The sequence below is a fragment of the Amphiura filiformis genome, chromosome 9, assembly GCF_039555335.1.
Source record: "Amphiura filiformis chromosome 9, Afil_fr2py, whole genome shotgun sequence".
Taxonomy (NCBI): domain Eukaryota; kingdom Metazoa; phylum Echinodermata; class Ophiuroidea; order Amphilepidida; family Amphiuridae; genus Amphiura; species Amphiura filiformis.
The window spans coordinates 66,719,416-66,746,637 of NC_092636.1; the positions used below are offsets into that span (position 1 = coordinate 66,719,416).

The 27,222-nt window shown below is 37.6% G+C and overlaps 1 protein-coding gene across 1 annotated transcript in view; it reads left to right on the forward strand.

Annotated features, from left to right (window-relative positions):
• Nucleotides 1-27,222, forward strand: part of LOC140161350 (WD repeat-containing protein 17-like) — a 73,321-nt gene that overhangs the window by 13,434 nt on the left and 32,665 nt on the right. The window contains exon 2 of the mRNA XM_072184836.1: nt 15,683-16,094. Within this exon, the coding sequence (XP_072040937.1) occupies nt 15,683-16,094 (412 nt within the window). The remainder of the gene's footprint in view (nt 1-15,682; nt 16,095-27,222) is intronic.

Sequence of the window (27,222 nt, forward strand, 5' to 3'; positions counted from 1 at the left end):
CTCGCTCTAAAACACCAACAGGCTGATCCATACTCTCTCTAATACCCCACCAAGCCTTCACTCTCTCTTATACGCCACCAGACACTCACTCGCTCTAAACACCACCAGACTGGACCACATTCTCTCTAATACCCCACCAGACCCTCTCTGTTATACTCCACCAGTCACTCACTCGCTCTAAAACACCAACAGGCTGACCCATACTCTCTCTAATACCCCACCAAGCCTTCACTCTCTCTTATACTCCACCAGACACTCACTCGCTCTAAAACACCAACAGGCTGACCCATACTCTCTCTAATACCCCACCAAGCCTTCACTCTCTCTTATACTCCACCAGACACTCACTCGCTCTAAAACACCACCAGGCTGACCCCAACTCTCTCTAATACCCCACCCATCCATGACTCTCTCTTATACTCCACCAGACACTCACTAGCTCTAAAACACCCCCAGATTGGCGCACACTCTCTCTAATACCTCACCAGACCCTCACTCTCTTATAATCCACCAGACACTCACTCGCTCTAAAACACCACCAGGCTGGCCCAAACTCTCTCTAATACCCCACCAAGCCTTCACTCTCTCTTATACTCCACCAGACACTCACTCGCTCTAAAACACCACCAGGCTGACCCCAACTCTTTCTAATACCCCAGCCAGCCATCACTCTCTCTTATACTCCACCAGACACTCACTAGCTCTAAAACACCCCCAGATTGGCGCACACTCTCTCTAATACCTCACCAGACCCTCACTCTCTCTTATAATCCACCAGACACTCACTCGCTCTAAAACACCACCAGGCTGGCCCAAACTCTCTCTAATACCCCACCAAGCCATCACTCTCTCTTATACTCCATCAGACCTTCACTCTCTCTGAAACACCACCAGACTGGAGAATACCCCTTTAATCCCAAAACATTGTGTCCCTTTAAGCGTTAACCTCTTAACCCCATTGTATGCCTTGACGTATATTTGAAGCCTTCATTATTGCAAATACAGGTAGCTACCAAAATGCTACCTATTATGATACACTGTGTTAACCGGTCGTACTTATTTTGCTTTTTAAAGCATATGAACTTTGACCTCTGGGGTTGCGGCTAGCATAGCATACTTCTAGGGTCATAGGCCATCATTGTACCAAGTATGAACCCTGAGGGCGCTATAGTAGTTGAGCTAGAGCTGTTTGAAATTTTACACATATTGCCCCCTGTAGCCCATGACCTTTGACCTTTGGGGTCGGGGTACCCTAGGATGTATCTAGGGGTCATGGGCCATCATTGTACTAAGTATGGGCCCAGGGGCTACTTTAGTTCCTGAGCTAGAGGGGTGCAAAGGACTGATCTTGAGAAGGAGAAGGAGAAGGCGAAGAAGGAGAAGACGGAGAAGCCGAAGACTAAACACAACAAATACAATATCTATGCCCCGTTACACGGGCATAGATAATTCTTGATTGTTTATGTTTCCAAGGGTAAAATATCATCTAGTTTCAGATTTTGGCACTTAAAGGAGTGTTTCGTGATCCTAGCATCCTCTTTTTATGACATTTTTCAGTACATATCCACGAAAAAAGCCTATTACCAAAATTTCAGTTGATTCCGATTTTGCATTTGCGAGTTATGCATGATTATGTGTATTACACTGCTCCATAGACATTAGACAATGCGTTGTAATTTCGTTCTGGTGCACCAGAACGAAATTCAAATTTCACGATATCTTTGCAAAACAAATTAATCTGCAAAAAATATTTGTACATAAACATTATGTAGCCAGAGGTTTCCAGTGATATAAAAATCTCAACTTTTTTTGAGAAAAGTGGGGGGATGAGGCTGTGGATCACGAAATGCCCCTTTAAAACTCCCTATCTTTTATAGATTTCAAGAAAAAATAAATTTTATGTCCGATTTTGGCCAAAAATAGCCGTTTTGGGGTGACAAAAATTTTGACTTGCAGATTTCCTGTGAGTGTATGAACATGAAAACTATCAAACAGTGCCTAATTTTCTGTGCTAATTGTGTAACAAGGGTACAATTGTGATATTAAAAGCATTGAATGGGATCCATATATTTTTTTATTTTTGTAGCAGGGGTAGAAACTTGAGGGTTCGGGTGACAATTGATTTAGAAAAAAATACAATATTCGCATCATTTTGGATTTGAAAAGGCCATATCTCCACAATGGTATGAGCTATAGGGATGCTTTAAGTGTTTGTTTGCTCAGTATTTCAATAGCTAAATGGTGATATAACAAACAAGTAATCTAGATATACAGAAAAGAAAATAACTTGCAAAATGCTACCCCCACCCCTAAGGATTTTGAGGTCGTGAAAAAAGTCACGGATTTTGCAAAAAAAATAAGTCCTTCAAAACTGGGAGGTTTGAGGCTAAACAAAAGACATGTTGCCCTTACCAATGCCTCCCTCTAGAGCAACATGTTTTTTGTTTAGCCCTTAGTATCCCCATTTTGAAGGACTTATTTTTTTGCACCAATTTTCGCTCAAATTTGAAGACTTCAGGCAGAAATATGCCTGTACAGTGCTATGGGGAAAATTTTCAAGTTGATAATTGTGCATTTTTTTATGTCAGATTCAGTTTCTACACAAAATTTCACCCTAGAAAATGTTCCTTTAAGTAGGATATCTTTCACTTTAAGTTTCCACCATTCTGTCCGCCAAACGCAAGTCAAAGCTTGAACGCTGTCATATAATTAATCACCTACATGCTTCCAATCACACATTCTTTTCAGAACCACCACAGAGGATAAACCCACTTATGGAGTCCACCCCGGTGTTGTCACCCACTATGAAGGCACTTGTATAGGGCCTACTCCTCAGTTTATACCAAACAAATACGAACTATATACATTACCTATTGTACCCAACTAGATTTTCATTATTATGATATGTAGGCCTACTAATAGGTCTACTCTTTTCTAATAAAGAAAAGATATCCATTTGAATGAAATCAAAACCACTCATGCTTAATTTTCATAGTAGAACATCACTATATGTAGGGATAACCATCAAAATTTCATGTTGACCCTATTGCTACAAAAGATTGTTTTCTGAGTAGAACTAATCAACAGAAGTATTTTGGTGGTTAAATGGTCAAAATCGGTCAAAAACTTTTCAATTATGAATTATCAAAGTTTCCCATTCTGACCGGTCATTGGAGCGAAATAAAATGACAAGGTCCAAAAATAGCAGTTGGGAGCAAAATTGGCATAAGCATATATTTACCTTTATATATTTCTTTATTTTAACATATTTGCAAACATGAAACAAGCATATTGTGAAAGTATCAAAGGGTTTCTTATGAAATGGCACTTAACTAGTCACTGGCATAACTTATTTTTTCAAACCAAGGCATTGAAATCATGCATTTAGAGGACATTTGCCAAAAATCATCCAAGATAGCCGATATGGCACAAAATCAAAATTGCACTAAGTAGGTGAACTTTTTTTCACAACCAAGAATTTCAATGTTATTGGGTTTAATATGACCAATTAGTAGGTGTATGTAAACAAAATCTTAAGTTTTGAAGGTCATTGACTCATTCACAACAATAGAGATTATCCTCATCATGCTCATGTGTATTCCTGTAGTATTCCTCATTCAAACCAAAGTAGCACTCAATACATTATGAGTATCTTTGTTCAAACCAATTCAATGCTTGACCTCGGAGTTACCTGCATGACTATCGCGGGCTATTTTGAAACAGTTATGGTTGCACATTCAGGTACTTCTTTTGAAAGTCCTAAACAAGGTATAGCCAGCAGCAAGTTGTAGATGTTATAGGCCTAAATATAAGAAAACGTTTAGGGTTAAGATCAGGTGAACAATACATCGAATGAGCACGAAACTTCACATTTATGTTCAGAAAGGTGTCTTCTTAACATGATTTGAAAGGAATATAAAAATTCCAAAGGGAAGCTGGTGATTTAATTTGTAACTCGAGATCTACTTGTTCAATTTTTTAACCTTTTTACAGAGGGTATGATAGAGGTATTACTGGCAACTCTGCCAAATTACAGCTCAGTAGGCTACGTTTTTCACCTGATCTTACTGATTTGAATATTTTGTGCCATTCTTGAGCAGTGCTAAACTCAGCCACTGGCAATTAAGCGCACTGTGGCGATGGACCAATTTTGACTCGCACTTACAGAAAAACAAAATAAGTTATGTTGCTGTAATTTGCAAGATAGTTACAAAATATAATTGGCAGTAACTTCCCCAAATTTTACAGAAAAATATTGAAAAAAAAAAAGAATGAGATCAATTTAGAAATGTATGTGCAAGCAGTGCACAGTTGAGCTCCCTGCATGTCTATGGGAGTGTTCTAATCAAGTTGATGGTTCATTGGTCATCCCTACTATATGTTAGCATAGGCCTACACAATGCCATAATAGACATTGCATTTTCCATTTTTACAGAAAAACTCCGTCACTTAAAATGGACCAAATTGCCAATGTCAAAAAGTTAAGCATTTTAGACCCAAGTTATATAGCTATGCAGATTTATGTTTCTATTGTGAACAAATATACCTAAATTAAGCTGAGCAAAATGTAGCTGATGAGATTAATAAAAAGATCAATTAAGTCTTGATCACTAGTAAACGAAACACGTTCTACAATAACTTTATATAGTTCCTCAAAAATAGAGAAACTTTAGTGTCTTTTTCCCTAAGGAATAAATGGCCTTTTGGTTGGAATTTCTTCACAACCACCCATATTACAATCTCTACATGCATGTTTTGCATGCAAAAACATAGCTTCTTTTTACCTAAAACTTAGCAATTAATTTGCATGAAGGTAAAATATATAGCTATACCAATCTTTTCTCTAAAAATATAGGTCTACTGATATCTGAACATTAGATTATGTAATCATCCCCTTCACCAATAATTAAGAGCGGGGAATTGGAAGGAAGACATTTTTGACCTCAGAGGGGAAGGGTGCAAACCATTTTTGAGCACATCATACATCAGAAAGTTTACTTCGAGGACTGTTAAATATCAAAAATATCAATTTTTAATCATTTGCCCCCTCTGGGCCTGCCAAAAATCACTTCCCAACCCCTCTCGGCCTGCCAAAAAATCTTGCCAATTATATCACAAATTTCAAAAAATCAAAATTATTTGATATCAGGACATTCCTCGTATTCAGAATTCAATTCGATATGTCTGATGCATGATGTGCTCTCATGTCCCACAAAAAATACTGTCCAAATGACAAACGTTCATACCAGAGCCCTTACCCCAGTTTCAGACCAATTTTAATCTCATGTTTTGGTTATTTTTGCAATACAATTGCACACTTTTTGTTTGAGTACTTTACTTTGTGATGAGAATTTCCAATGCAAGAGGCATTTTTCTGATGGGAATTCCCAAACAATAGGTATTTACATAAATGGAATTCGAGCAATAGGCATTATAGCCATTCAATCTAGGCATTTTCGTGATGGGAATTCCCATGCAATATTGAGAGGAAAAGGAGTGGGAAATGGGGGGGGGGGGGGATAATCTGAAATAGCAAATTTTCAGCATGAAGTAAGTGCCTGTGATAGCGGCACTGCCACACCTTTGTGCCCAATGTTTATATTCCCATTTCGCAGTACTTCCGCAATTGACTGGTAAGAATCCTTGTGTGTATCCCCAATTGCAGCATGAAATAAGTGTCTGTGAGAGCGACACTCTGCCACACCTTAATGCCCAATGAATATATTCCCATTTCGCGGTACTTCCCCAATTGACTGGTAAGAACCCTTGTGTGTATCCCCAATTGCAGCATGAAATAAGTGTTTGTGTGAGCGACATTCTGCCACACCTTTGTGTCCAATTCGATTCCCCAATTGACTGGTAAGAATCCTTGTGTGTATCCCCAATGGCAGCATGAAATAAGTGTCTGTGAGAGCGACACTCTGCCACACCTCAATGCTCAATGAATATATTCCCATTTCATGTACTTCCCCAATTGACTGGTAAGAATCCTTGTGTGTATCCCCAATTGCAGCATGAAATAAGTGTCTGTGATAGCGACACTGCCACACCTAAATGCCCAATGAATATATTCACATTTCGCGGTACTTCCCCAATTGACTGGTAAGAACCCTTGTGTGTATCCCCAATTGCAGCATGAAATAAGTGTCTGTGAGAGCGACACTCTGCCACACCTTGTGTCCAATTCGATTCCCCAATTGACTGGTAAGAATCCTTGTGTGTATCCCCAATTTCAGCATGAAATAAGTGTCTGATTGTTATATTCTGCCACATCCCCATGTAAACAAAAGAGAAATATGAAGATATCCTTATTTTGCGGTTCTTCCCCAATTGACTAGTAAGAATCCTTGTATGTATCCCCAATTTCAGCATGAAATAAGTGTCTGTAATTGGTCGTATGTCATGAATATTACACACTGAAAATGACATAAACGCTCACCAATATGTACTGCAGTAAGCATAACTTTTATTCCTTACATTTAAAGTGCACACACGTATATATTTTTGGAAAGCTTATTACAAGGATGTTAGATAAAGCAAAAAGAGATCCAATATTCAGGGCGGGTAAAATTCCTATAGGGTGTAACATAAAAAAAAATACATATTTTGAAATTTTGATATACCTGAGTCATCTTTTTCTCCCAAAATGTACAAGTCAAAACAGATGTGGATTTAAAAAAATATGACAACGGCCCACAAACAAATCATAAACGGGACGACTGGTGGTGTTCTGTGTTGATCATACAGGGTGGTCAAATTCGACTGTATTTTTTGATGCAAAAAAATTAATTTGAAGATCAATTAATTTCTTTATTTAAGTAGCAGTCCTATATTTCATCACTGAAAATGTAAATTAGAAAGAGAAATACATGAGTCGTGAGTTTTTGCCCATAGTTATACTCAAATATTAAGTATACAGGGTGATCAACATATTATACAGGGTGATTATGTTTGACTCATTAGTACGAAATTCATCAAAATTAAACAGGTTTAATGTAGTAAGTGTAGTCATGGAATACAAACTTCATTTTCTTCTATGTAATTAAATGGCCCTTTGTACATTCTGTTAAGTACATATATTATTTGTCATCTCTATGCAAAATGGTACTATACAGGGTGACTTTAAATATGGTATATTATTAGGCGGATATTGAGCACATATTGTCTTCATGGTCTTGAACCCGAAGTACAAATTTATTGTTTTCATGTATCATATCTATTCCAACATAAAGAACACAACCTGTTGGAATAACCACATTTGAATCATGCTTAGCTTGTTTGTATACATCCTTTCCTTCAATTCCCTACACTTGTACAGGGTGTCCCAAAACAAAGAGGCCCCACATTGCTCCCTCTTTTTCTCCTATTTCTGAAAAGTTGATCAAATATATTTTGGTATGTAAAGAAACCTACAATCATTAGCTTTAATAAACCAAAACAATTATTTCAATCGGCTCATAACTTTTGAAGATATGTCCTTTTAAAGAAATGTATCCGTTTTCACTCTGTCCACGGAGGAGGTTTGGCTACTTCAAAGATTGAAAAGTGCATATACCATGCATGAATATAAAACATTCCTCGATGATAACTTTATAAAATAACAACTTTATTTAAGGAATGGGCTTTACCGGTGGGCTTATGGGTTATGGATTTTGTTAAGTGTCATTAATTTGGGCTAAATTGATGTGGGATGGGACTTCTTTTGCTATACTTGCAATTACTTATGTTTTTCTCGTTTCTTGCTTTCTTTTTATTGACAACATAAGTCATTTCTCTTTTTGAATAAAAGGTACCCCTGAAAAGGGCTGTTTAGTTTGTCTTTGGTTCTTTGAAGTGAGTTTACTGTGCTGCTCTGCCCTTTACCTGGTTGCCTCCGTGACGAATGCAGGTTTCAGCCCTAGTTCTCATTGCATTAATTGCGTTGCGTACCATCCTTAAGGCCTTGTGCGCCAGATACTTGCGAATTCAGCAGTAATACGGGGTTGCGAAGATGTTTGAAGCTAGCTGGTGATCCTCGCTTATAGTGAATGCTTTCCCAAGACTAATGCTATTATCTATCCATGTCATTAACCGTGTGTTTCGTTTAAATCTTTGATGTAGCCAAACCTCATCCGTGGAAAAAGTAAAAAACGGGTACATTTCTTAAAGAGGGCATATCTTCAAAAATTGTGAGCCGATTGAAAGAATTGTTTTGGTTTAATTAAAGCTAACGATTTAGGGTTTCTTTACATACCAAAACATATTTGATCAACGTTTCAGAAATAGGAGAAAAGAGGGCTAATGTGGGGCCTCTTTTTTGGGACACCCTGTAGTTCAAATGCAACACTAATGCAATACTAGTCCAAATGGGCTGGAAATGGTTTTATTTTTAGAGCAGACCTCTAGCAATAAATTGATACCAAATACTTTGAACACAGTCAAGTACTTTAAGAATAAACTTGAATGAAACTTGACAAAAAAATGGCTCCCCCATTTTAGCGTACCCAGTTCATGGCATACGACCAATTGCAACATTCTGCCACACCCCCATGTAATCAAAAGAGAATTGGAGATATCCCTACTTCCCCAATTGACACCTGTGGGAATCCTGCCATGTTGAAAGGAAATGTGGCAAATATTGCACAAGAATAATTTTTCCAGATCTGAAAGAACCCCAGGACTGGGAGAATTAAAACATACAATGTACTTTCAGGGTTCCTTATTATTTCATTTCATTTTAGTTCTCAATACTTTTCCTAAAGTAGCTAAAATTGGCTTTAAACATTTATATACACACCCTTCCAGAACTTGAGAGGGTTGTTCACATTTTATATGAACGCACTCCGTTTTCCCTCTTTCATGTTAAAAACTCATTTGGGTGTGTATTGGTGTGTGTCCACAGTTCCAATGTCCCCAGTTAATATAAAATACCCATACACACTTCCAGAACTTTACATTTAAAATGGGGATATTCTATATCCCCATATTTCATGTTACAAATCTCATTGAGTGTGTATTGGTGTGTGTCCACAGTTCCAATGTAAAAAATCACTAGGACAAGGAATTTGAAATTTGTAATTCCCACTACAGATTGTTGATAAGTAGGGTATACCTACACATAAGCAATAAAAATTTCAAGCATAATGTCATGCAATAGGTTGTCCCCAATTTCCTACATCTCTACCCATGTCCCCATTTTCAGGGTTATGTGGGTAGGCGTGTGGGGGTGTGTGTGTGGATGTATGTATGTGTGTCCGTCCGAGTGTATCTGGGGAACCGTAAGACTTACGGGCGACGCTACTTGGTGGGAGGAAGGGTATCCAAGTTTGTTCAGAACAGTATGTTTTCGTGAAAAATATGCAAATTAACATAGCTAATTTGCATAATTTATGCGAAAATCAGCGCAAATTGATAGCGGAGTTTGTGGACAGACTATCTCAAGATCCGTCGGGCGCATTGTAACGAATCCTGGTGTCAGCTATGATACACATCTGCTGATCACCTGATTAGTTTTTCGCTAAAAGTATGCGCATTTAGTTGTTAATTAGCATAACTTATGCGGAACGATTCTACAAATATGGTTGGAAATCTGAAGAAATCCGCCTTGTGGAGCTGTATCTGGGGATTCGTAAGATCCCTAAGCCCTATGATGATGAAACGTGGTAGGGGGGAGTATGACCAGAGGATCTCAATCCGATTCGATTTTCAGCGCAAAATATGGTAATTAAGTACCTAATTTGCATAATTTATGCATAAAATGCAAAAACCTATTTTCTCGGAGACTAGGGGTCGCACGTTCTTCAAACTTGGTGGGTGGGTGCATCTTCACCCCAGACAGAACAAGTTTGTATTGGTTAGTGCGTCAAGGTCACCCAAGGTCATCCAGGGGTCATCTGAGGTCAAATGACTAAAAACTGTCGTATGGGCACGATACTTGGTGGGTACGGTCAACATAATGTGGTAGGGGTAGTATGACCAGAGGATGCACACTAGTACCCCCCCATGTGGCCCCTCCCACACACTCAAAGTTGGGGGGGGTCAAAATTTAATGAAATATTGTTTTTATATTATGCATTATTACATATATCAATTTCGGTCATGTAGGCCAAGTCATTAGGCCAAAAAAGACTTTTAAGAATGTCTCTCATGTACAAAAGTATAGGAAACTGTACATTTAAAACAACCTTTTTAGGGTGAAGGAAGCATTTTTCAAAAAATGTCTAAAACGGGTTTTTATGTCAAAAATGTCTCTGTTGGGGTGCTACATCGAGTCAAATGTTCACTAGCACCCCCCATGTGGCCCCCTCCCACACACTCGAAGTTGGGGGGGGGGGGTCAAAAATTTAATTAAATAATGTTTTTATATTGCGCATTATATATATCAATTTCGGTCATGTAGGCCAAGTTATTAGGCCAAAAAAAGACTTTTAAGAATGTCTCTCATGTACAAAAGTATAGGAAACTGTACATTTAAAATAACCTTTTTAGGGTGAAGGAAGCATTTTTTCAAAAAAATGTCTAAAACGGGTTTTTATGTCAAAAATGTCTCTGTTGGGGTGCTACATCGAGTCAAATGTTCGGAAGATTATTTCGGGGTCATCTGAGGTCACCCAGGGGTCATCTGAGGTCAAATTACTAAAAGCTGTCGTATGGGCATGAAACTTGGTGGGTACAATCAACATTTAGAGTAAAATGTTCGGAAGATTCTTTCGGGTCATCCGAGGTCACCCAGGGGTCATCTAAGGTCAAATTACTAAAACTGTCGTATGGGCATGAAACTTGGTGGGTACAATCAACATTTAGAGTCAAATGTTCGGAAGATTATTTCGGGTCATCCGAGGTCACCCAGGGGTCATCTAAGATCAAACTACTAAAACTGTCGTATGGGCATGAAACTTGGTGGGTACAGTCAACATTTAGAGTCAAATGTTCAGAAGATTATTTCGGGGTCATCCGAGGTCACCCAGGGGTCATCTGAGGTCAAATTACTAAAAACTGTCGATGGGCATGAAACTTGGTGGGTACAGTCAACATTTAGAGTAAAATGTTCGGAAGATTATTTCAGGGTCATCCGAGGTCACCCAGGGTCATCTGAGGTCAAATTACTAAAACTGTCGTATGGGCATGAAACTTGGTGGGTACAGTCAACATTTAGAGTAAAATGTTCGGAAGATTATTTCAGGGGTCATCCGAGGTCACCCAGGGTCATCTGAGGTCAAATTACTAAAACTGTCGTATGGGCATGAAACTTGGTGGGTACAGTCAACATTTGGAGTAAAATTTTCGGAAGGTTATTTCGGGTTCATCCGAGGTCACCTAAGGGTCATCTGAGGTCAAATTACTAAAACTGTCATATGGGCATGAAACTTGGTGGGTACAGTCAACATTTAGAGTCAAAGTTTCAGAAGGTAATTTAGGGTCATCCAAGGTCACCCAGGGGTCATCTGAGGTCAAATTACTAAAAACTGTCGTGACGGGGCATGACACTTAGTGGTTACAGTCAACATTAAGAGTCAAATTTTTGGAAGGGCATTTCGGGGTCACCCAGGGTCATCTGAGGTCAAATTACTAAAACTGTCGTATGGGCATGAAACTTGGTGGGTACAGTCAACATTTAGAGCCAAATTTTGGAAGGTCGTTTTGGGTCATCCAAGGTCACCCAGGGGTCATCTGAGGTCAAATTACTTGAAACTGTTATATGGGCATGAAACTTGGTGCGTACAGTCAACATTTAGAGCCATCTTTTTTGGAAAGTCATTTCGGGTCATCCAAGGTCACTCAGGGGTCATCTGAGGTCACATTACTAAAACTGTCGTATGGGCATGACACTAAGTGGTCACTGTCAACATTAAGAGTCAAATTTTTGGAAGGCCATTTCAGGGTCACCCAGGGTCATCTGAGGTCAAATTACTAAAAACTGTTGTATGGGCATGAAACTTGGTGGGTACAGTCAACATTTAGAGTCAAAGTTTCAGAAGGTAATTTAGGGTCATCCAAGGTCACCCAGGGGTCATCTGAGGTCAAATTACTAAAAACTGTCGACGGGCATGACACTTAGTGGTTACAGTCAACATTAAGAGTCAAATTTTGGAAGGGCATTTCAGGGGTCACCCAGGGGTCATCTGAGGTCAAATTACTAAAACTGTCGTATGGGCATGAAACTTGGTGGGTACAGTCAACATTTAGAGCCAAATTTTGAAGGTCGTTTTGGGTCATCCAAGGTCACCCAGGGTCATCTGAGGTCAAATTACTTGAAACTGTTATATGGGCATGAAACTTGGTGGGTACAGTCAACATTTAGAGCCATGTTTTTGGAAAGTCATTTCGGGTCATCCAAGGTCACTCAGGGGTCATCTGAGGTCACATTACTAAAAACTGTCGATGGGCATGACACTAAGTGGTCACTGTCAACATTAAGAGTCAAATTTTTGGAAGGCCATTTCAGGGTCACCCAGGGGTCATCTGAGGTCAAATTACTAAAAACTGTTGTATGGGCATGAAACTTGGTGGGTACAGTCAACATTTAGAGCCAATTTTTTTGGAAGGTCATTTTGGGATCATCAAAGGTCATCCATGGGCATGACACTTGGTGGTTACAGTCAACATTTAAAGTCCAATTTTTGTAAGGTCATTTCAGGGACATCTGAGGTCACCCATGGGTCGCCTGTGGTCAAATTTCTAAAAACTGTCACAGGGGCATGAAACTTGGTGGGTACAGTCATCATTTAGAGCCAAATTTTTGGACAGTCATTGCAAGGTCATCTGAGGTCACTCAGAGGTCATCTGAAGTCAAATGACTAAAAACTGTTGTATGGGCATGACATGTACAGTCAACATTTAGAGCCCAATTTTTGGAAGGTCATTTTGGGGTCAGTAGGGGTCATCTGAGGTCAAATTAGTAAAAATTGTCGGATGGGCATGAGACTTGGTGGGTAGGCCTACAGTCACCATCAGCCAGGTAATTGTGCCCAGCCGAGACCCACCAAAATTTAGGGATCAAAGGTCAAATTCCAATATTGGTCCAATCAAGCTCAAATTGAACAGGCAAATCGCCATGGGTTGTTGCAGGTTCATTTACTTCTACCAAAAGTAATCGTAAAAGCAGGCGATCGCGAAAGCAGGCGAGACTCGTGGTTCGAGAACCGCCTTGTTTAAGTGCCAAACAATTAAGACTTAAAATGTTGAAAAACATTTGGCCTCGTATGATATAAAGATATTTGAAGATAAACTTTGAAGTAAAGAAGGTCACTCTCTTCAAATAAAGTGACTAATTTACTCTCAGCCTCTTGGCTAATGAAAAAGAAATCAAATCTCAGCAGTCCTGAACACTTTTTTAATGAGGAAATACAAATATTTGCTCATCTGCTTGAGTGTCCAGATTCTGCGGATGTTAATTTAAAAATACAATTTTATTATCATGATTTCTTGAGACAGAGTGCAATGCAATACACAAATACCAAAGGCTAACTTGTCTGGCTTGAGTAATTACACTCCATCAAACTGAGCTTTTTTATTGAAGTGTGATTTTTTACGCATGTCACTGTGTCAGTAGTTTCAAGTCCGGTGTCTTGTTTTAGAATGTTGACATATGTTAGGGCAGGCCTTCCTTTGCGCAAATGAGAAAATGTTAAATGATGACTTAAAAGTTTCTATAATGTAGGGTCAATGGTGGTTTCAAATTAATTTGAAATGGGGACTTTGGATAAGAAAATGATGCAAATTTGATATTGGGGTCCATTTAATTTTTTGCTTATTTTTTTCTCTATAAAGTTTTCTTGAAAGCTTGACATTGTCTTACAAAATCAAACGTTAATTGTGAACACATTGGTTTGGTATAGTTGAATATGTTTACGTAACCGCTATCTGTGCCATATGCATCCTTATGCAAGTTATTTTTAGTGCTGTAATTGCAGTTTTTTCACTATGCTGTTAACTGCATATTCTTGGCTATATTATTGATTTATTAGCAATTATTTATTAAATTATTCTACCATCATCAAATAATGTATTCCCTATAACAACTAGGCTAGGATTTATTAAATGATAATTTGTGTATTCTCTCTGAATTTATTATCTTTTGCTGGTGTTCCATCATTGTGGGCAGCTCTGCTGTGCTAGTGGGTCTTCAGGATGGGATTTCTGATTGTTTTGATAATTTCAGTGTTTACAAAATTTATTATCTTTTGCTAGCGTAAGTGGTCGGAACTTAAAGTGTTTTCTTAAGATAATTAAGGTCATTCTCTTGAGTATGTTTAAAATGGATTCTGTAAGCGGGCTTAAAGCAAATTGGATGCACCATTTTGTACTACATTAATTTGCTTAGTTTCTTTGCATTATATTGGTTTTTTTATGAACAATCATTGAGCTATAAACACGACTGAAAGTGAATATGTAATTTAGGCCAAAATAAACTTCTGAATCAATCTGATAAAACTTGAACATGAAAGGAAATGATAATATTATTAATTTTAACAGAAGTAATAAATGTGCAGTACATATCCTGAAATAAAAGCAAAATAAAAAGCATGCAAAGAATGGTTCCATGCACTTTTACACTCGACCTGAGGAATACCTGTTGAAGGGATGGAGGGATTCCAGAAGCCCTTGATCCCTTTCTTAGATTGAATCATTCATTGTCTACTAACTGTGCAATGTACATGCCATTGTATTATGCGCTAGTTAGTGACAACTGATAAACAAGGTATTCCAAAAGCGATGGATAGAAAAAAACCTACAATGACTTCTATAAATATATCGTGCCGTATACTTAGGCCTATTTTTGTTTCAAAATTAACGTAAAATAAATTACTTATTTTCATAGTCCAGAAGAGGCTGATCTTTCAAACTTATGTTTATTGCATTGTCATTTCATTGGTTCATGTTAGGGAGTTGTTAACACTCGCTACAGTGTATTCAACCGATCCCCCCTTTCCCGTTATGTCATCGGCGTGACGGGCTTACCGCTTCGCCCTTTTGTCCGCTACCATCCCCATCGTCACCATCCTTTGCCCCCCTCCCGTTCTGTGACTTCCAATGCACATTTGTGTTTGTGTGCTGTTGTGAAAGGATTACATGCTGAATGCTGCAATATAGGAACCCCAACTTATACGTTCCCCTTACACTTTTTGAAATAAATGGAAAAAATATTTTACGAAATGTAAAAATGTAAAATGCTATGCCTAGCCTTATTTGTTTTGCACATCTGGGCAAATTTATAGCATCATACATCAATATGTTCGGTCACAATGGTTCATTATGTAAAGATGAGGCTATTTTAAAAGTCTATAGGAGTCAACTCTCAAACAAAACAATAGGTCAGGCCTATTGTGTTTGTTAAGGAAAGTTGACTCCTGTAGACTCGTTTTTACATAATGAACCATTGCAACCGAACACAATGATGGTTGACACTACAAATTGGTCCATACATGTATGTGTAAAACAAATAAGAATAGATACACCTCTTTACATTTTTACATTTCATAAAATATTTTTTCCATTTATTTCAAAAAGTTGTGGATACAAAATTTCATGTGCAGTTTGAAAGATTAATTTGGACTGTACAGGATCAAATTCCCCAGATGGAGGGGGGGGTGGGTTAGAGTCCAGACACAGAATTTGCACAGAAATTTTTAGTCGCCAATCATAACATTGTGGGTTCGGCTTAGACTCAATTCATCTTTTATATCTTATGATTTTCTTGCAGCTGGAGAGGCCAAGCGGTCAGTTCAAACTCATGGCCATCATGTCAGAGCACAAGAAAACCATTACTGGAATAGCATGGCATCCAAAGGATGACAACATCTTTGCCAGTGCAGGAGCCGATCATCGACTGTTTGTCTGGAATGTTACCGAACAAAAGGTTATTGCCATGATTGAGCAAACTAAGTTACATCCTAGCTCTGTAGGTTGGTCTATGTATGACAAAGATGTACTGACTTTCTCCCACAGTAAAGGATCTATTTTCTTGTGGAATTACCTGTCAGGGGGTGTTGTGCATCCTCACAAAGAAGCACATGGTTTTGTGTCGGATATCAGCATGTTCAGATGGCATAAGCAGAAACATAGTAAACTGGTTGTAGGACATGTCGATGGAAGTCTCTCATTTTTCTGTCCAGGTAATTGTAATAAAAATAGTTCATACAGTCATGGACGAAAAAGATAACATATGTGTACAAGCAGTCAAAGTCTCAGCATCACCCGATAATGAGGGATGATTGTTCCATGAAATGTGACAGGCAAAATTGTTACGCACTTTCCACATATTTTATTTATAAAGCATCAGTGCTCTATCGCGTGATACGCAAAGGCACACGAGGCTGGCGTGATTGTTAGACACGGCACGATCAAACAATCGGCCCTCATGAATATGCGAGAATTCACAGCATACAATGCACAGGGACTTTGACCGTTGATTCATGGTATGTAGTAGTCTGTGCATACACATAATATACTTGTTTGAGTGATCATAGTGATATAGCAATCAAATGCATATGTGGAGCATTTTGTTGCCTCTAATACCTCATTTATGAAGAAATACCTGGGAATGGTAAGTAGGACAATTCACACAGCTGCAAATTAGACAAAACACATAATACTTCATTCAGGGTTGTAGCTACGGTGGGAGGTTCTCAGGTGGTGGAGCCCACCCCTCAGTTCTGGAGCCCACCAACTCAAAGAATTGGTACTTGGCACTCAAACTTTGTTAGCCACACCCTTGACTGAATGTAATGATATTTTTGCATGGGTTTACAGCAAACATAATGCTCTTCAAATTGCAAAGACCAAGGTTAGTATGGCATGTCTCACAAAACTTTAAAATGCATCACAAGCCTGAAATCCCATGTAAGTTACGATGCCTATGATACCGTATTTCGGCAAATAGTCGCCCCCTCCTCAAATAAACGCCCCCACCACTTTTTTCAACCAAGATGTTTAAAAAATGCTGATATTTCCATGCTATCTTGTGTAGTAAGCTTACCAAGTTGCCCACATGGTCGATAATAGCGTCACTTTTTGGTGAAAATCTGGATTGGAAACCCGGAAGTGTAGTTCGTCATTTTATGGTGAGTTTTAAGTTTACCTAGTGATTTTAACGTGAATTTATCGTTCTAAAATTGACCTTGAATAAACGCCTCCCTTTGGGAAAATGTAACGCCCCCGGGGGCGTTTATTGACGAAATACGGTAAATTGTATTTCACAAAGGAGATTAGTATGCATTTTTTGTAATAAGGGTTTATAAGATAGAGGAAACCATTATTTGCTATGATGTTTAAGGTGTACTCATAATGTTATGATGATTTACTTAAAGGGGAGTAACGCGATTGACAGGATCATCTCCCATTTTTCGTCATCAAAACTGATAAATTTGCATCTGATGAAAGCTTGTATTGCTCTCATTACTGCAGTAAAATTTAACACCCTTGTATGTTTTGGTTAGATGGTGTGACCAAAATCGTGGTGAATTATAGTAACCAGAACCGGAAGTATAGTACTATACACATTTTTGCTTCCCATATCTAAACTGCTGGAGCAATACAACTCAAAATTTGGAAACATTGTTGTAATGGTAGACTTCAGTGCAGGGTTGGCGTTTTTTTAATTTTTTTTTTAAATCAAAAAATCGATTTATTTGATTTATAGGATTTTAACAAAAGAAGGCTAGCACAGGAAAGCTGCAGGATGGTGCACACCTTCCTGTATAAGGGAATTTCAATATGAGCCCTAAATCGTGATTTAAATCAGTTGACTTAAATCACACCAACCCTGCTTCAGTGTAAGAAAACAGAGCATGCAAAAAATTAGACCACACCTCTTTAAGATGAAATGTGTTTACTTATCACAGACATACACTTGTGAAATATGAAAATAAAGCAAAATACACTCTTTTCAGATCCATTGTAGATTAATTTTAGATTATTTCCAATTTAAACTGTGATTGTCTAAACAAGTGTGAACTTTCCTTTTTGTGCAGTGTAAGTGTGTGTTATTTTAATACTGATTGTAGATGAAGCTTCATTACACTAGGTGAACTTTAAATTCAATGGGCTTTTATACTCAATTTCATTTCAGTGAAGTATTCTACAACAACAACAAGATGACATTTTAAAGCAACCTACAAGGACACTGTAAACCTAAAGAAAGTGAAAATGCCAGGGAAAAATACTCTGTCAAAGAGTTATTTTCGTTATAATGACAAAAGGAAAATGCAGAGAACATGTGTGCAGTTTTAAAACAGGCACAGTGCTCATGGACTTCAGTCTAATTGAGTAATGCAATTTGATGTAGAAGTGGTGATGTAACAGAATTAATTACCACTGCGATAGGTCTAAACAATTTTTGAGTATATTGCCCTGTACTAGACATACGCTGTAACTCTGCATTGCACCATTGATTATCAAAGAATAGGCATTAAGACCGGGATTGTAATTCTATGGAAATTTCACATTATGCAGAGTCTGTGTACGTTTACTCGCACCTGTACGATTAGTGTCCTTGAAAAGAGCGGTGTTGTATTCAATCTATGATTGCACACATACACAGTCATGAGAGGTGATAAGTGCAGCTTAATTATAGTGCAGGGCAATGCATTCAAAAATTGTTTACATCTATCGCTATTGTAATTAATCCTGTTACATCACTACTTCTACAGCGAATTATTGCAGTTCTTTTAAAATAATTTATTTCATTCAGTGGAGTCACACTTACCAAAGGAAGTGCTGAATTTCAGTCACACATTGCATGATTAATCATACAAAATTGTTATAGTTTTTTCCAAGGTTCCTTTGACAGTGTTAACCATCGCAGTATACGTGCGCGACGTCAAGCGTGTGCATTGGACCTTGTGAAAAATAATACGCTCTGGACGGCTAGCAGTACACTTAATTTGTAAAAGGAAATCTGAATAACATTATAACTACTATTTCAGAAAAATATAGCACTAATTTTTTCAAATTTAAAAAAATATTATCCTGTTTTGCCAAATGAAACATAGATAAATCTTTTAGTTAGTTCTAACTGGCAATGAAAGTCAAATTTTAATTTTGAGTCAATTTTTAGAAATAAGGACCAAAAACATGTGTTTTATGGTGTTTTTGTGCATACTGTAAACAATCAAGTCCAAGACTTGTATAAAGACTAATTTCAAGTTATGCATTCTAATTTTTAAAAAAACACACAATACATTTTCTAATCTATTTCATAACCAATTACCAAAAATAACATAAAATTAAGCTAACTCTTGGCCTATGCTCAAGATTTTCAATGCCAAGTCTTAGAATTGTGTGACCACAATTGTAAGAGAACATGCAAAATTGCATGTTTTTGGCCCAAATTGCAAAAATATGACTTTTATTGCCAGTTAAAACTAACTAAAAGATTAGGATTTAGCTATGTTTCATTTTATGTGGCAATATTTTTGTAATCCAAAAAAATAGTGCTGTATTTTTTATAGAATATAGAGCAGTTATATTTGCAGAAATCCAAATTAGTATCTCTGCCAGTTATATTGAAATTTCATGTAAAAATAACGAGTACCCAGGTACATCACTTTTCTGGATAACTTAAAGATTCCTATATCTAATTGCCTATATAAGAACTATATATAGCATTAGCATGTATGTGATGATGAGAGTCATCCACTTAGCAACAAGCTTCACTACAAACCTGGCTACAGATATGATTTGATTAGCACTAAATATAGCTTGAAATTGTTATGCTATTTTTGCTACTACTATAAAAATAGATAAATTTTCAGCATTTCCTACATATTTTATTTTTGACAGAATTAGTTTTTTTCTACAGTGCAAAGCAATGGTTTAAAATGTTTTGTTCAAAAGTATTAACTAGAACTAGATACATAAGGTTCTCTAAATTTACCCTTTCAAGGGTTTTCCTTAGACTGAGAAGAGAGAAGAGAAAGTGGGCAGAATTTAAGATAGATTTGAGGTTGTTTCAAAGAGTTGTTTCAAGTTTAGGAAAGGTTTTCACTATTTAAAGGATTTGTGCACTTTCATGTTTGTATGATATAAGGGAACTCCAAAGAATAAAAAATAGCACCCTCCCCTAATTAGCAACTCCCAGTGACCTTTCCAAACCTGCACCTGTTTAAGGGGCCGCCCACATTTTTCGCCATTTTCACTTATGCATACAAACGTGACGTAAGAGGGAGGAGGGGTAAAAATCCTGGGCATGTGTAATGTAAGAAAAATGGCGATTTGTTTGAGCAATAAAAAAATGAAAGTGAAAAATTATGGTATTTTCCAATATTTTATTCATAAGTTATAACCAACTGTTCAATTCGTTTGAACAATTTCTTTAACATGCCATGCAAACAATGATTTTCGCTTTAATTTTGAGTCTAATATGCAGCAGCACAGTGGTCCTATTTTACATTATATGCTTAATTTATTTCATACCAAAATGCTTCAAAAAGTAGCTAGGATCGATGTGTGGATTGTCAATGTTGCGACAAAAGACATGGAACCCATAGTTTATGTTGCAAGAACATACACCAAACATGCCAAAAGGATGTCCACCTTCCCCCCCCCTATATATGATTTGATGCCGGGGGTTCTAAGTGGAAAAGAGAGTATAATTATGTTCAGCAGATTTTGGAGTGCATTAGTCATTTAGTTTAGATTCGAGCTGCATTTTAAGCTATATTTTAATTTATTGATGGCTTTCGATTTCATGAAAATATGGTTTTCAGCATTTCTCAACTTATCTGTAAAATCATGTTAATCCAGAATCAACTGTCCTCCTGGAACATTAATATAACCCTAACCCTAAACATAATCTAACCTTTAACCTAAACTCTAACTACAACCCCAACTCAACATCTCAATTTTACTATTACCGGTAGTAGTCGTGGAAATCCTTCGCCATTTAATTTGTACGTAACTCGAGGGAGGGAGGGGGGTAAAAAGTTACGTACGCTTTGTACGTAAGTGAAAATGGCGAAAATTATGGACAGCCCCTAAGCTGCCCCTTTTTGTTTCACCTTTAGCACAAGATATGGTAAAAAATGCTAGTTAAATCACAGCAAAACCAACTTGACATAGCTGCCACATTTGTTCTATACGTAAAGGTAGTATTTATGTTTTCCTGAACAACATTGTTTTGTATAACAGTCTTGGTTGACCTTTAAAATAAAGAAATTATTAAGCACCCCTTCTAAACGACTTACTAAAAGTGCCACAGGTGCCAATTAGTTAAATTTGGAGCTCTATGTCCATTATGAATATCTCTGAAATGACACAATGTGGTAAATTTTGTTTTAAAATCTTGTCAGGATAGTTCAAGATACATGTATATGGCATTTACTCTTCTCATTTTATCCAGCTTCTTTGCGCAACATCCCCCAAGGCCATTGCACTGAATAATAAGATTTTTCAAGGGTATTAGATATTAAATGGCAATTCAAGCCTGTGTCTAGGGGTTGTTTTAGATGATGATCATAATAACAAGTACTTGAAGAAACTTTCTCGCAAAATGTCATCATAGATAAACAGACATGTAATAAAAGTTCTGCCTAGTGGGTATAATTGTTTATGGTAATATTAGACAACATGCTGAAGGCAAGTCAGAGCCTGCAGGTAATATTTATCTATGAAACCCCTTCACTTGTCTCATTATCTTATTTTGTTTTATAAAGTAAATAATGGCTAAAACTCTTTTCCAACCTGTCTTTGCTCATAGCTTTTAATGTTGAAGTTACAGGTACAAATTTAATTTAAAAACAGCTCTAAAAAGCTTTTTTTTCTACAAAACTCAAAAATGAAAAATTTCACCATGAGTCTACAATCTTAGAAAAAAAGTACTTGGAATGCTTGACACACTCTGTCAAAATTCTGTGCAGAATTTCTTATGATCCTGGAAATGACATACATTATGTCTGTAAAAACCACAGAATTAGAGAAGGAGAACCGACTCCCTATACCGCCACGCATAAATCGCGCCATTAGCTATGGGGAGAAAATTGGGGTATTCGGTCTTTGCCGACAGTGCGCTGGAGACGAACGAAAACAATTCTGTGTCTCATCTGAAGCGTCTTGATACTCGCGTGCAGGTCGCATCAAGTGCGTCTCTCAAATGCGCCCATCATCCATGTCGCGCTTGCATGACAACGAATGCCTCGTGCGCATTCCGAGGGAAACCGAATACCCCCAATTTTTGCTCCATGCCTGTATCAAGATGGCGGTGGAGTCCTGGTTCTCTGGTTTTAATTCTGTGGTAAAAACAGCTCTAAATAGATTTCTACATTTCCATGCTTTCTGTCTACAAAACTGAAAAATTATCAATTTCACCATGTGAAGGGTTTTCACAGATCACATCACATTTGTCCAGTTGCTACATTATACACGTATGGTTTATTTCTACAGAGTAATACATTGATCTTATAGGAAATGAATCTGAGAAAAAGGTACTTGGAACGCTTGGCACACTCTGCCAAAATTCTGTGCAGAATTTCTTCTGATCATGGAAATGATGTATATTATGTTTGTGAACAAATATGACATCTACAACAATGATTTACCCTGCCATTTCTCAACATTGCATGGGGGAGACTGAGGGGTGACAGTTTTCTCTCTTTACATGCAAGCGTTGCAAGACTTAGTTCCAAGATTATAGGAATCCACTGGTCACATTTATATTTCCATATGTATTGCAGTTATTTTAGTTATAACAAATAATATGTTGATTCAAAACTTTTTGCTATTTCCCCCCTCCCAGGAAAAATCATGCAAATTGGGGGGAAATAAACCCATTACAATGAGCCTTGGGATTTTATGTATTTAAGCCATACCTTTCCCTGTGAGTGTGAGCTTTGTTTTTCCTCAACATTTGAGTGCAAACACCGCTAGCTCAGACACTGCTCCAACTCGCCTAACGGAAGCTAAGTCTGTATTTCATTGTTATTCTTGTGGTTGTTTTTCTTGAGTACTGGCAGGGCTCAAAGCATTATAAGCCAGCCAGCTATAATTATGCTGAGAGTAGTAATCAAGATATAGAAGTGTCTACGCTAGTGCCATTAAATCATTGACACTGCCGGATTGGATGATGTGATATGATAGGTCATTCCACTCTTTTGTAGTCAGAGCAAAGTAAGAGTTCTTGTCAAAGGTTGTTATGACTAACTACTTGACAGTTGGCAAGTTGGCAGTGTCTTGTATTCTTGTGGCGAAGGCCTGGGTATGTCAGGTTACTGGACTTAGGACCATGTCAAATCAATGGCTTTGATATCACCGGTTAGCTTTCCAACAGTACAGTGACTCCTCTTTACCTTCAAAATTCTGACTGGGTTAGCTCAGATTTACTTGACTGATCTTGTTCATTCGTATGTTGCCACAAAGTCTCCCTGGTCAAGCAAGATCTCAAAATCTAGCTTCAGTTCCAAGAACTAAGTCTTATGGTCAAAGGGTCTTTTCTATTATGGCCTCTTCATTGGGGAACAATCTGCCAGATGCCATTAAGATTAATGCTTCATCATTGAGTCAATCCAAAAGAATGTTGGAAGGCCATTTATCCGGGGGTACTCAGTACAAATGACCATATGGGGACGTGCCGCAAACATGGGTAGCATTTTCAGCCTTCTGGTATATCAATGACCCCTTTTTCAAAGCCTATTTTGGTATATGAATGGGTCCTTTTTTCAAAATTTTCTCAATTTTTTCGGAAAACAGCCCAATTTTTCCTTAATCTAGCTAATATTTTCAAAATTTTCCCAAAATTTTTAAAAACTAAGACAATTTTGGGTAAATTCGGCCGAAAATGTTGACTTTTGGTATATCAATGGGTCCAAATTTCTTGAAAAATTGGTATATTTATGGGTCTACTTCCAAAATCTCAGCAGCACGTCCCTACCAAAACCAAACTTGAGTACCCCTCCCCCCCGGGCATTTATCTAACAGCCTATTCATTGTAGCTCATTTTGCCTCTGCTTGTAGTATAAAGTCGTGTTCACACGGTTGGACTTAAGTCACTTACTACCAGTGAATGCAGTGATAAGTCACTATGACCGGTTGTATGTCAGTTATTACCAGTAATAACTAAATTATGTCCGACCGTGTGAACACGACTTAAAGTTTCAGTTGGACAATGCAATTAATATATGTCTGATGTTTTATGTTATACAACAAAGGTTTTATGCTATACAACAAATGTTTTGTTGCTATAGTTTTATAAGAGCGTGCTCTTGCTACTGATCTTCTGTCTTTGAATGGTGTAGTATAATGTTTTCCAAGGTTCCTTTGACAGCGTTAACCATCGCGTATACGTGGGCGAGGTCAAGTGTGTGCATTGGACCTTGTGCAAAATAATATGCGCTGAACGGGTAGCAGTACGCTTAATTTGTAAAAGGAAATCTGAATAACAGTATTGTAAGTAAGGCAGAAGATTATGATTGTAGAGTTGGTAGGCTTAACATATTCAAATAAAGAAAAGGGTCATATTCATTTTCACATTTATGTTTGTGACATGGAAAGATAAAAGTTATAGCAATGAAATGTAATTTTAAAATGGGTTGGGAGTCCGGTTATGATTTATGATTACGCTAAGGTTGGATTTGACCAGGCCGTAGACTGTATTGGCTTATTGTAAATCAGTTTGCACTTGCTGAGCCAAATCATTTGTTATTATATTACTGACATACTCAGCCTATCATACCAGCTTCCAGAAAAGTATTGCCCTCTTGTATCTGTGATGCACGTAAATACAGAAGTGGGATTTGGATTGGCTGATTCAATCGTAACAGTAGAACGGTAATCCGATTGGCTGCTTATTCGTCAACATAGATAAAAGTTTTGTTTTTCACAGAGCATCGCTTATGAAGGGAACACAATACCCGCCTATGTCGCTTATTAGCAGGGCATGCAGCGATAAAAGAAAAAGTGTGCCATCCTTTTGTGGAAGCTAGTGTGGGTGTCACTAACTTGGTCAATTATTAGTCAATTGAATCCCATTTTGCATCAATCATTCTTCAAAGATTAGGCAAGACTATAGAATAACTGCTGCCCCAAAGAGATTAGGACTAATTTAATAGACTAAATCTATTAGTCGTCTACACTGCGCATGTATGCTTGTAGTGATGACTGAAAAACTTGTCATTAGTATCGTGTTAGACTCATGAAAATATTCTTGCGCAACTTTGGTTGTGTGTCATAGCGTGACTGACTATCAGTGCCTGTGCACTGCGCATGTGACGAGATTGTGATCTGCAAGTTTTGAAAATACATGTTCAATAACAAACTTGGTCAAAAGGTCAATTAAAAAACACTGCGTAGTCTCAATGCAACCAGAATCTGGTGGCAAAGTCGGACACTTATTTAACACATAGGTTTCTCAGTCGTCAAACCAGAAAGTTGATGAATGAGGGCAGCTGTCTAGGGCTACTATTAATTTTTAGGGTTGCGATTGATTAAGTGTTAAGGTTTTAGAGATTAAGGTTAGGAATATGGTTGGGGGCAAAACATTAAGACCTGCAGGGTAATATAGTTATAAATATCTTTAGCAATAATTGGAATGTCAAACTTAAATGAAAGCTTAGGAGAACAAACTGAAAACATTATTTTGTAAATTAGATCTAATACTGGAAGTAAAATTCGCAAAATAAATTTAATTTACAAAATCATGTTTTGAACTACTGGATGACTAATCTACACCAAGATAAACTGTAAACATCATACCCTACGTGCAAGCTATTTAAACCTGTTGGTGCATGGATGGAAGTTGTATTTACCAAATGTGACGTCATCGACTGGGATGAGCAGCTTGTACATGTGTGATATATCTTGTTTGGTTTCCTGTTTACAAGACATGCAGGTGTACTGGAGGAAGCTTACTGACATTTCTTTTAAATGATAAAATGATCATCATAGATGTACAGATGAAGGTGTTATATTGACATGCATAGTTACCCAGTATGTATCTAAACATAGACTGCACTCACGCACAGACAGAAGTGGCTATTTTATTGGGTTTTAAAAAAAAATTTAAAGGTTTTATTATAAACTCTAATAGTGACCCGCAGGTCAAATTGCTAGAATTTACATTAAACACACCTAAACAGAAACAATGCAATTTGAAGGCAGCAGCTTAATCAGCACCAATATTGCAACATCGAAACAAACAAATCTGTTTCTCACTTTTCTTTCCATACAGGCCAGCATGCTTATATAGGCTTTTTAGCCTGGCTTGAGCATTTTGTTTGAGCCTGGTCCCATCAGGACCCAAGCATGTCTCCACACGGAACAACCGTTTAAACAAACAAACTATACAAACATCCAACCCCACCATACCCCCCTGTAGGCAATGAGGATAAAGTGCCTTGCCCAAGGACACAACACGTTGACACAAGTGGAGTTCGAACTCACAACCTATGGATTATGAGCCGAGCGTCTTATCCACTCGGCCACACATGCTCCTTGGTATAATGAGTAGACGAAGTAAAAAAAACATGTTGAGATAGTAAAGTTGACCAAAATGGGCAGTTTATAGAAAGAAAAGGTTGAAACATGACCCTTAAATGAGCAAATAACAACTCATTTTAACATGGATGAAATACACAAATTTACCAATTGACTTGGAAATTCCATTTGAAGTCATGCAACCATATTTTCTCGCCATCTTTGCATCAAGTCCAGTGCATGTTCTATTTTAGCTTTTGACAGAAAAGTAACATCGCATTGTGAGATTAACCAATTGACTCCAAGCAGTGCATCTTCACAGCTATACCTAGTATACCAAGTTAAACTCAATATTTAAAATCTGTAAACATTTAGGGAGATGGCCATGGGATAGTCACAGTCTTGTTAGGGAACTATTGCACAAAATACTTCTATGTTTGATGCATGATGTTGTGATGACGTCAGGTGTCGTGACGTCAAAAGGCGAGAAAGTGAGTTGCAAATTTTAGTTCAGTATTAGATTTAATTTACAAAATAATGTTTTGAACTACTGGATGAATAATCAACACCAAGATAAACTGAAAACATCATACCCTATGTGCAAGCTGTTTAAACCTGTTGGTGCATGGAAGTTGTATTTACCAAATGTGACGTCATTGGCTGGGAAGAGCAGCTTGTACATGTGTGATATATCTTGTTTGGTGTCCTGTTTACAAGACAAGCAGGTGTACTGGAGGAAGCTTACTGACATTGCTTTGAAATGATAAAATGATCATCATAGATGTACAGATGAAGGTGCTATATTGACATGCATAGTTACCCAGTATGTATCTAAACATA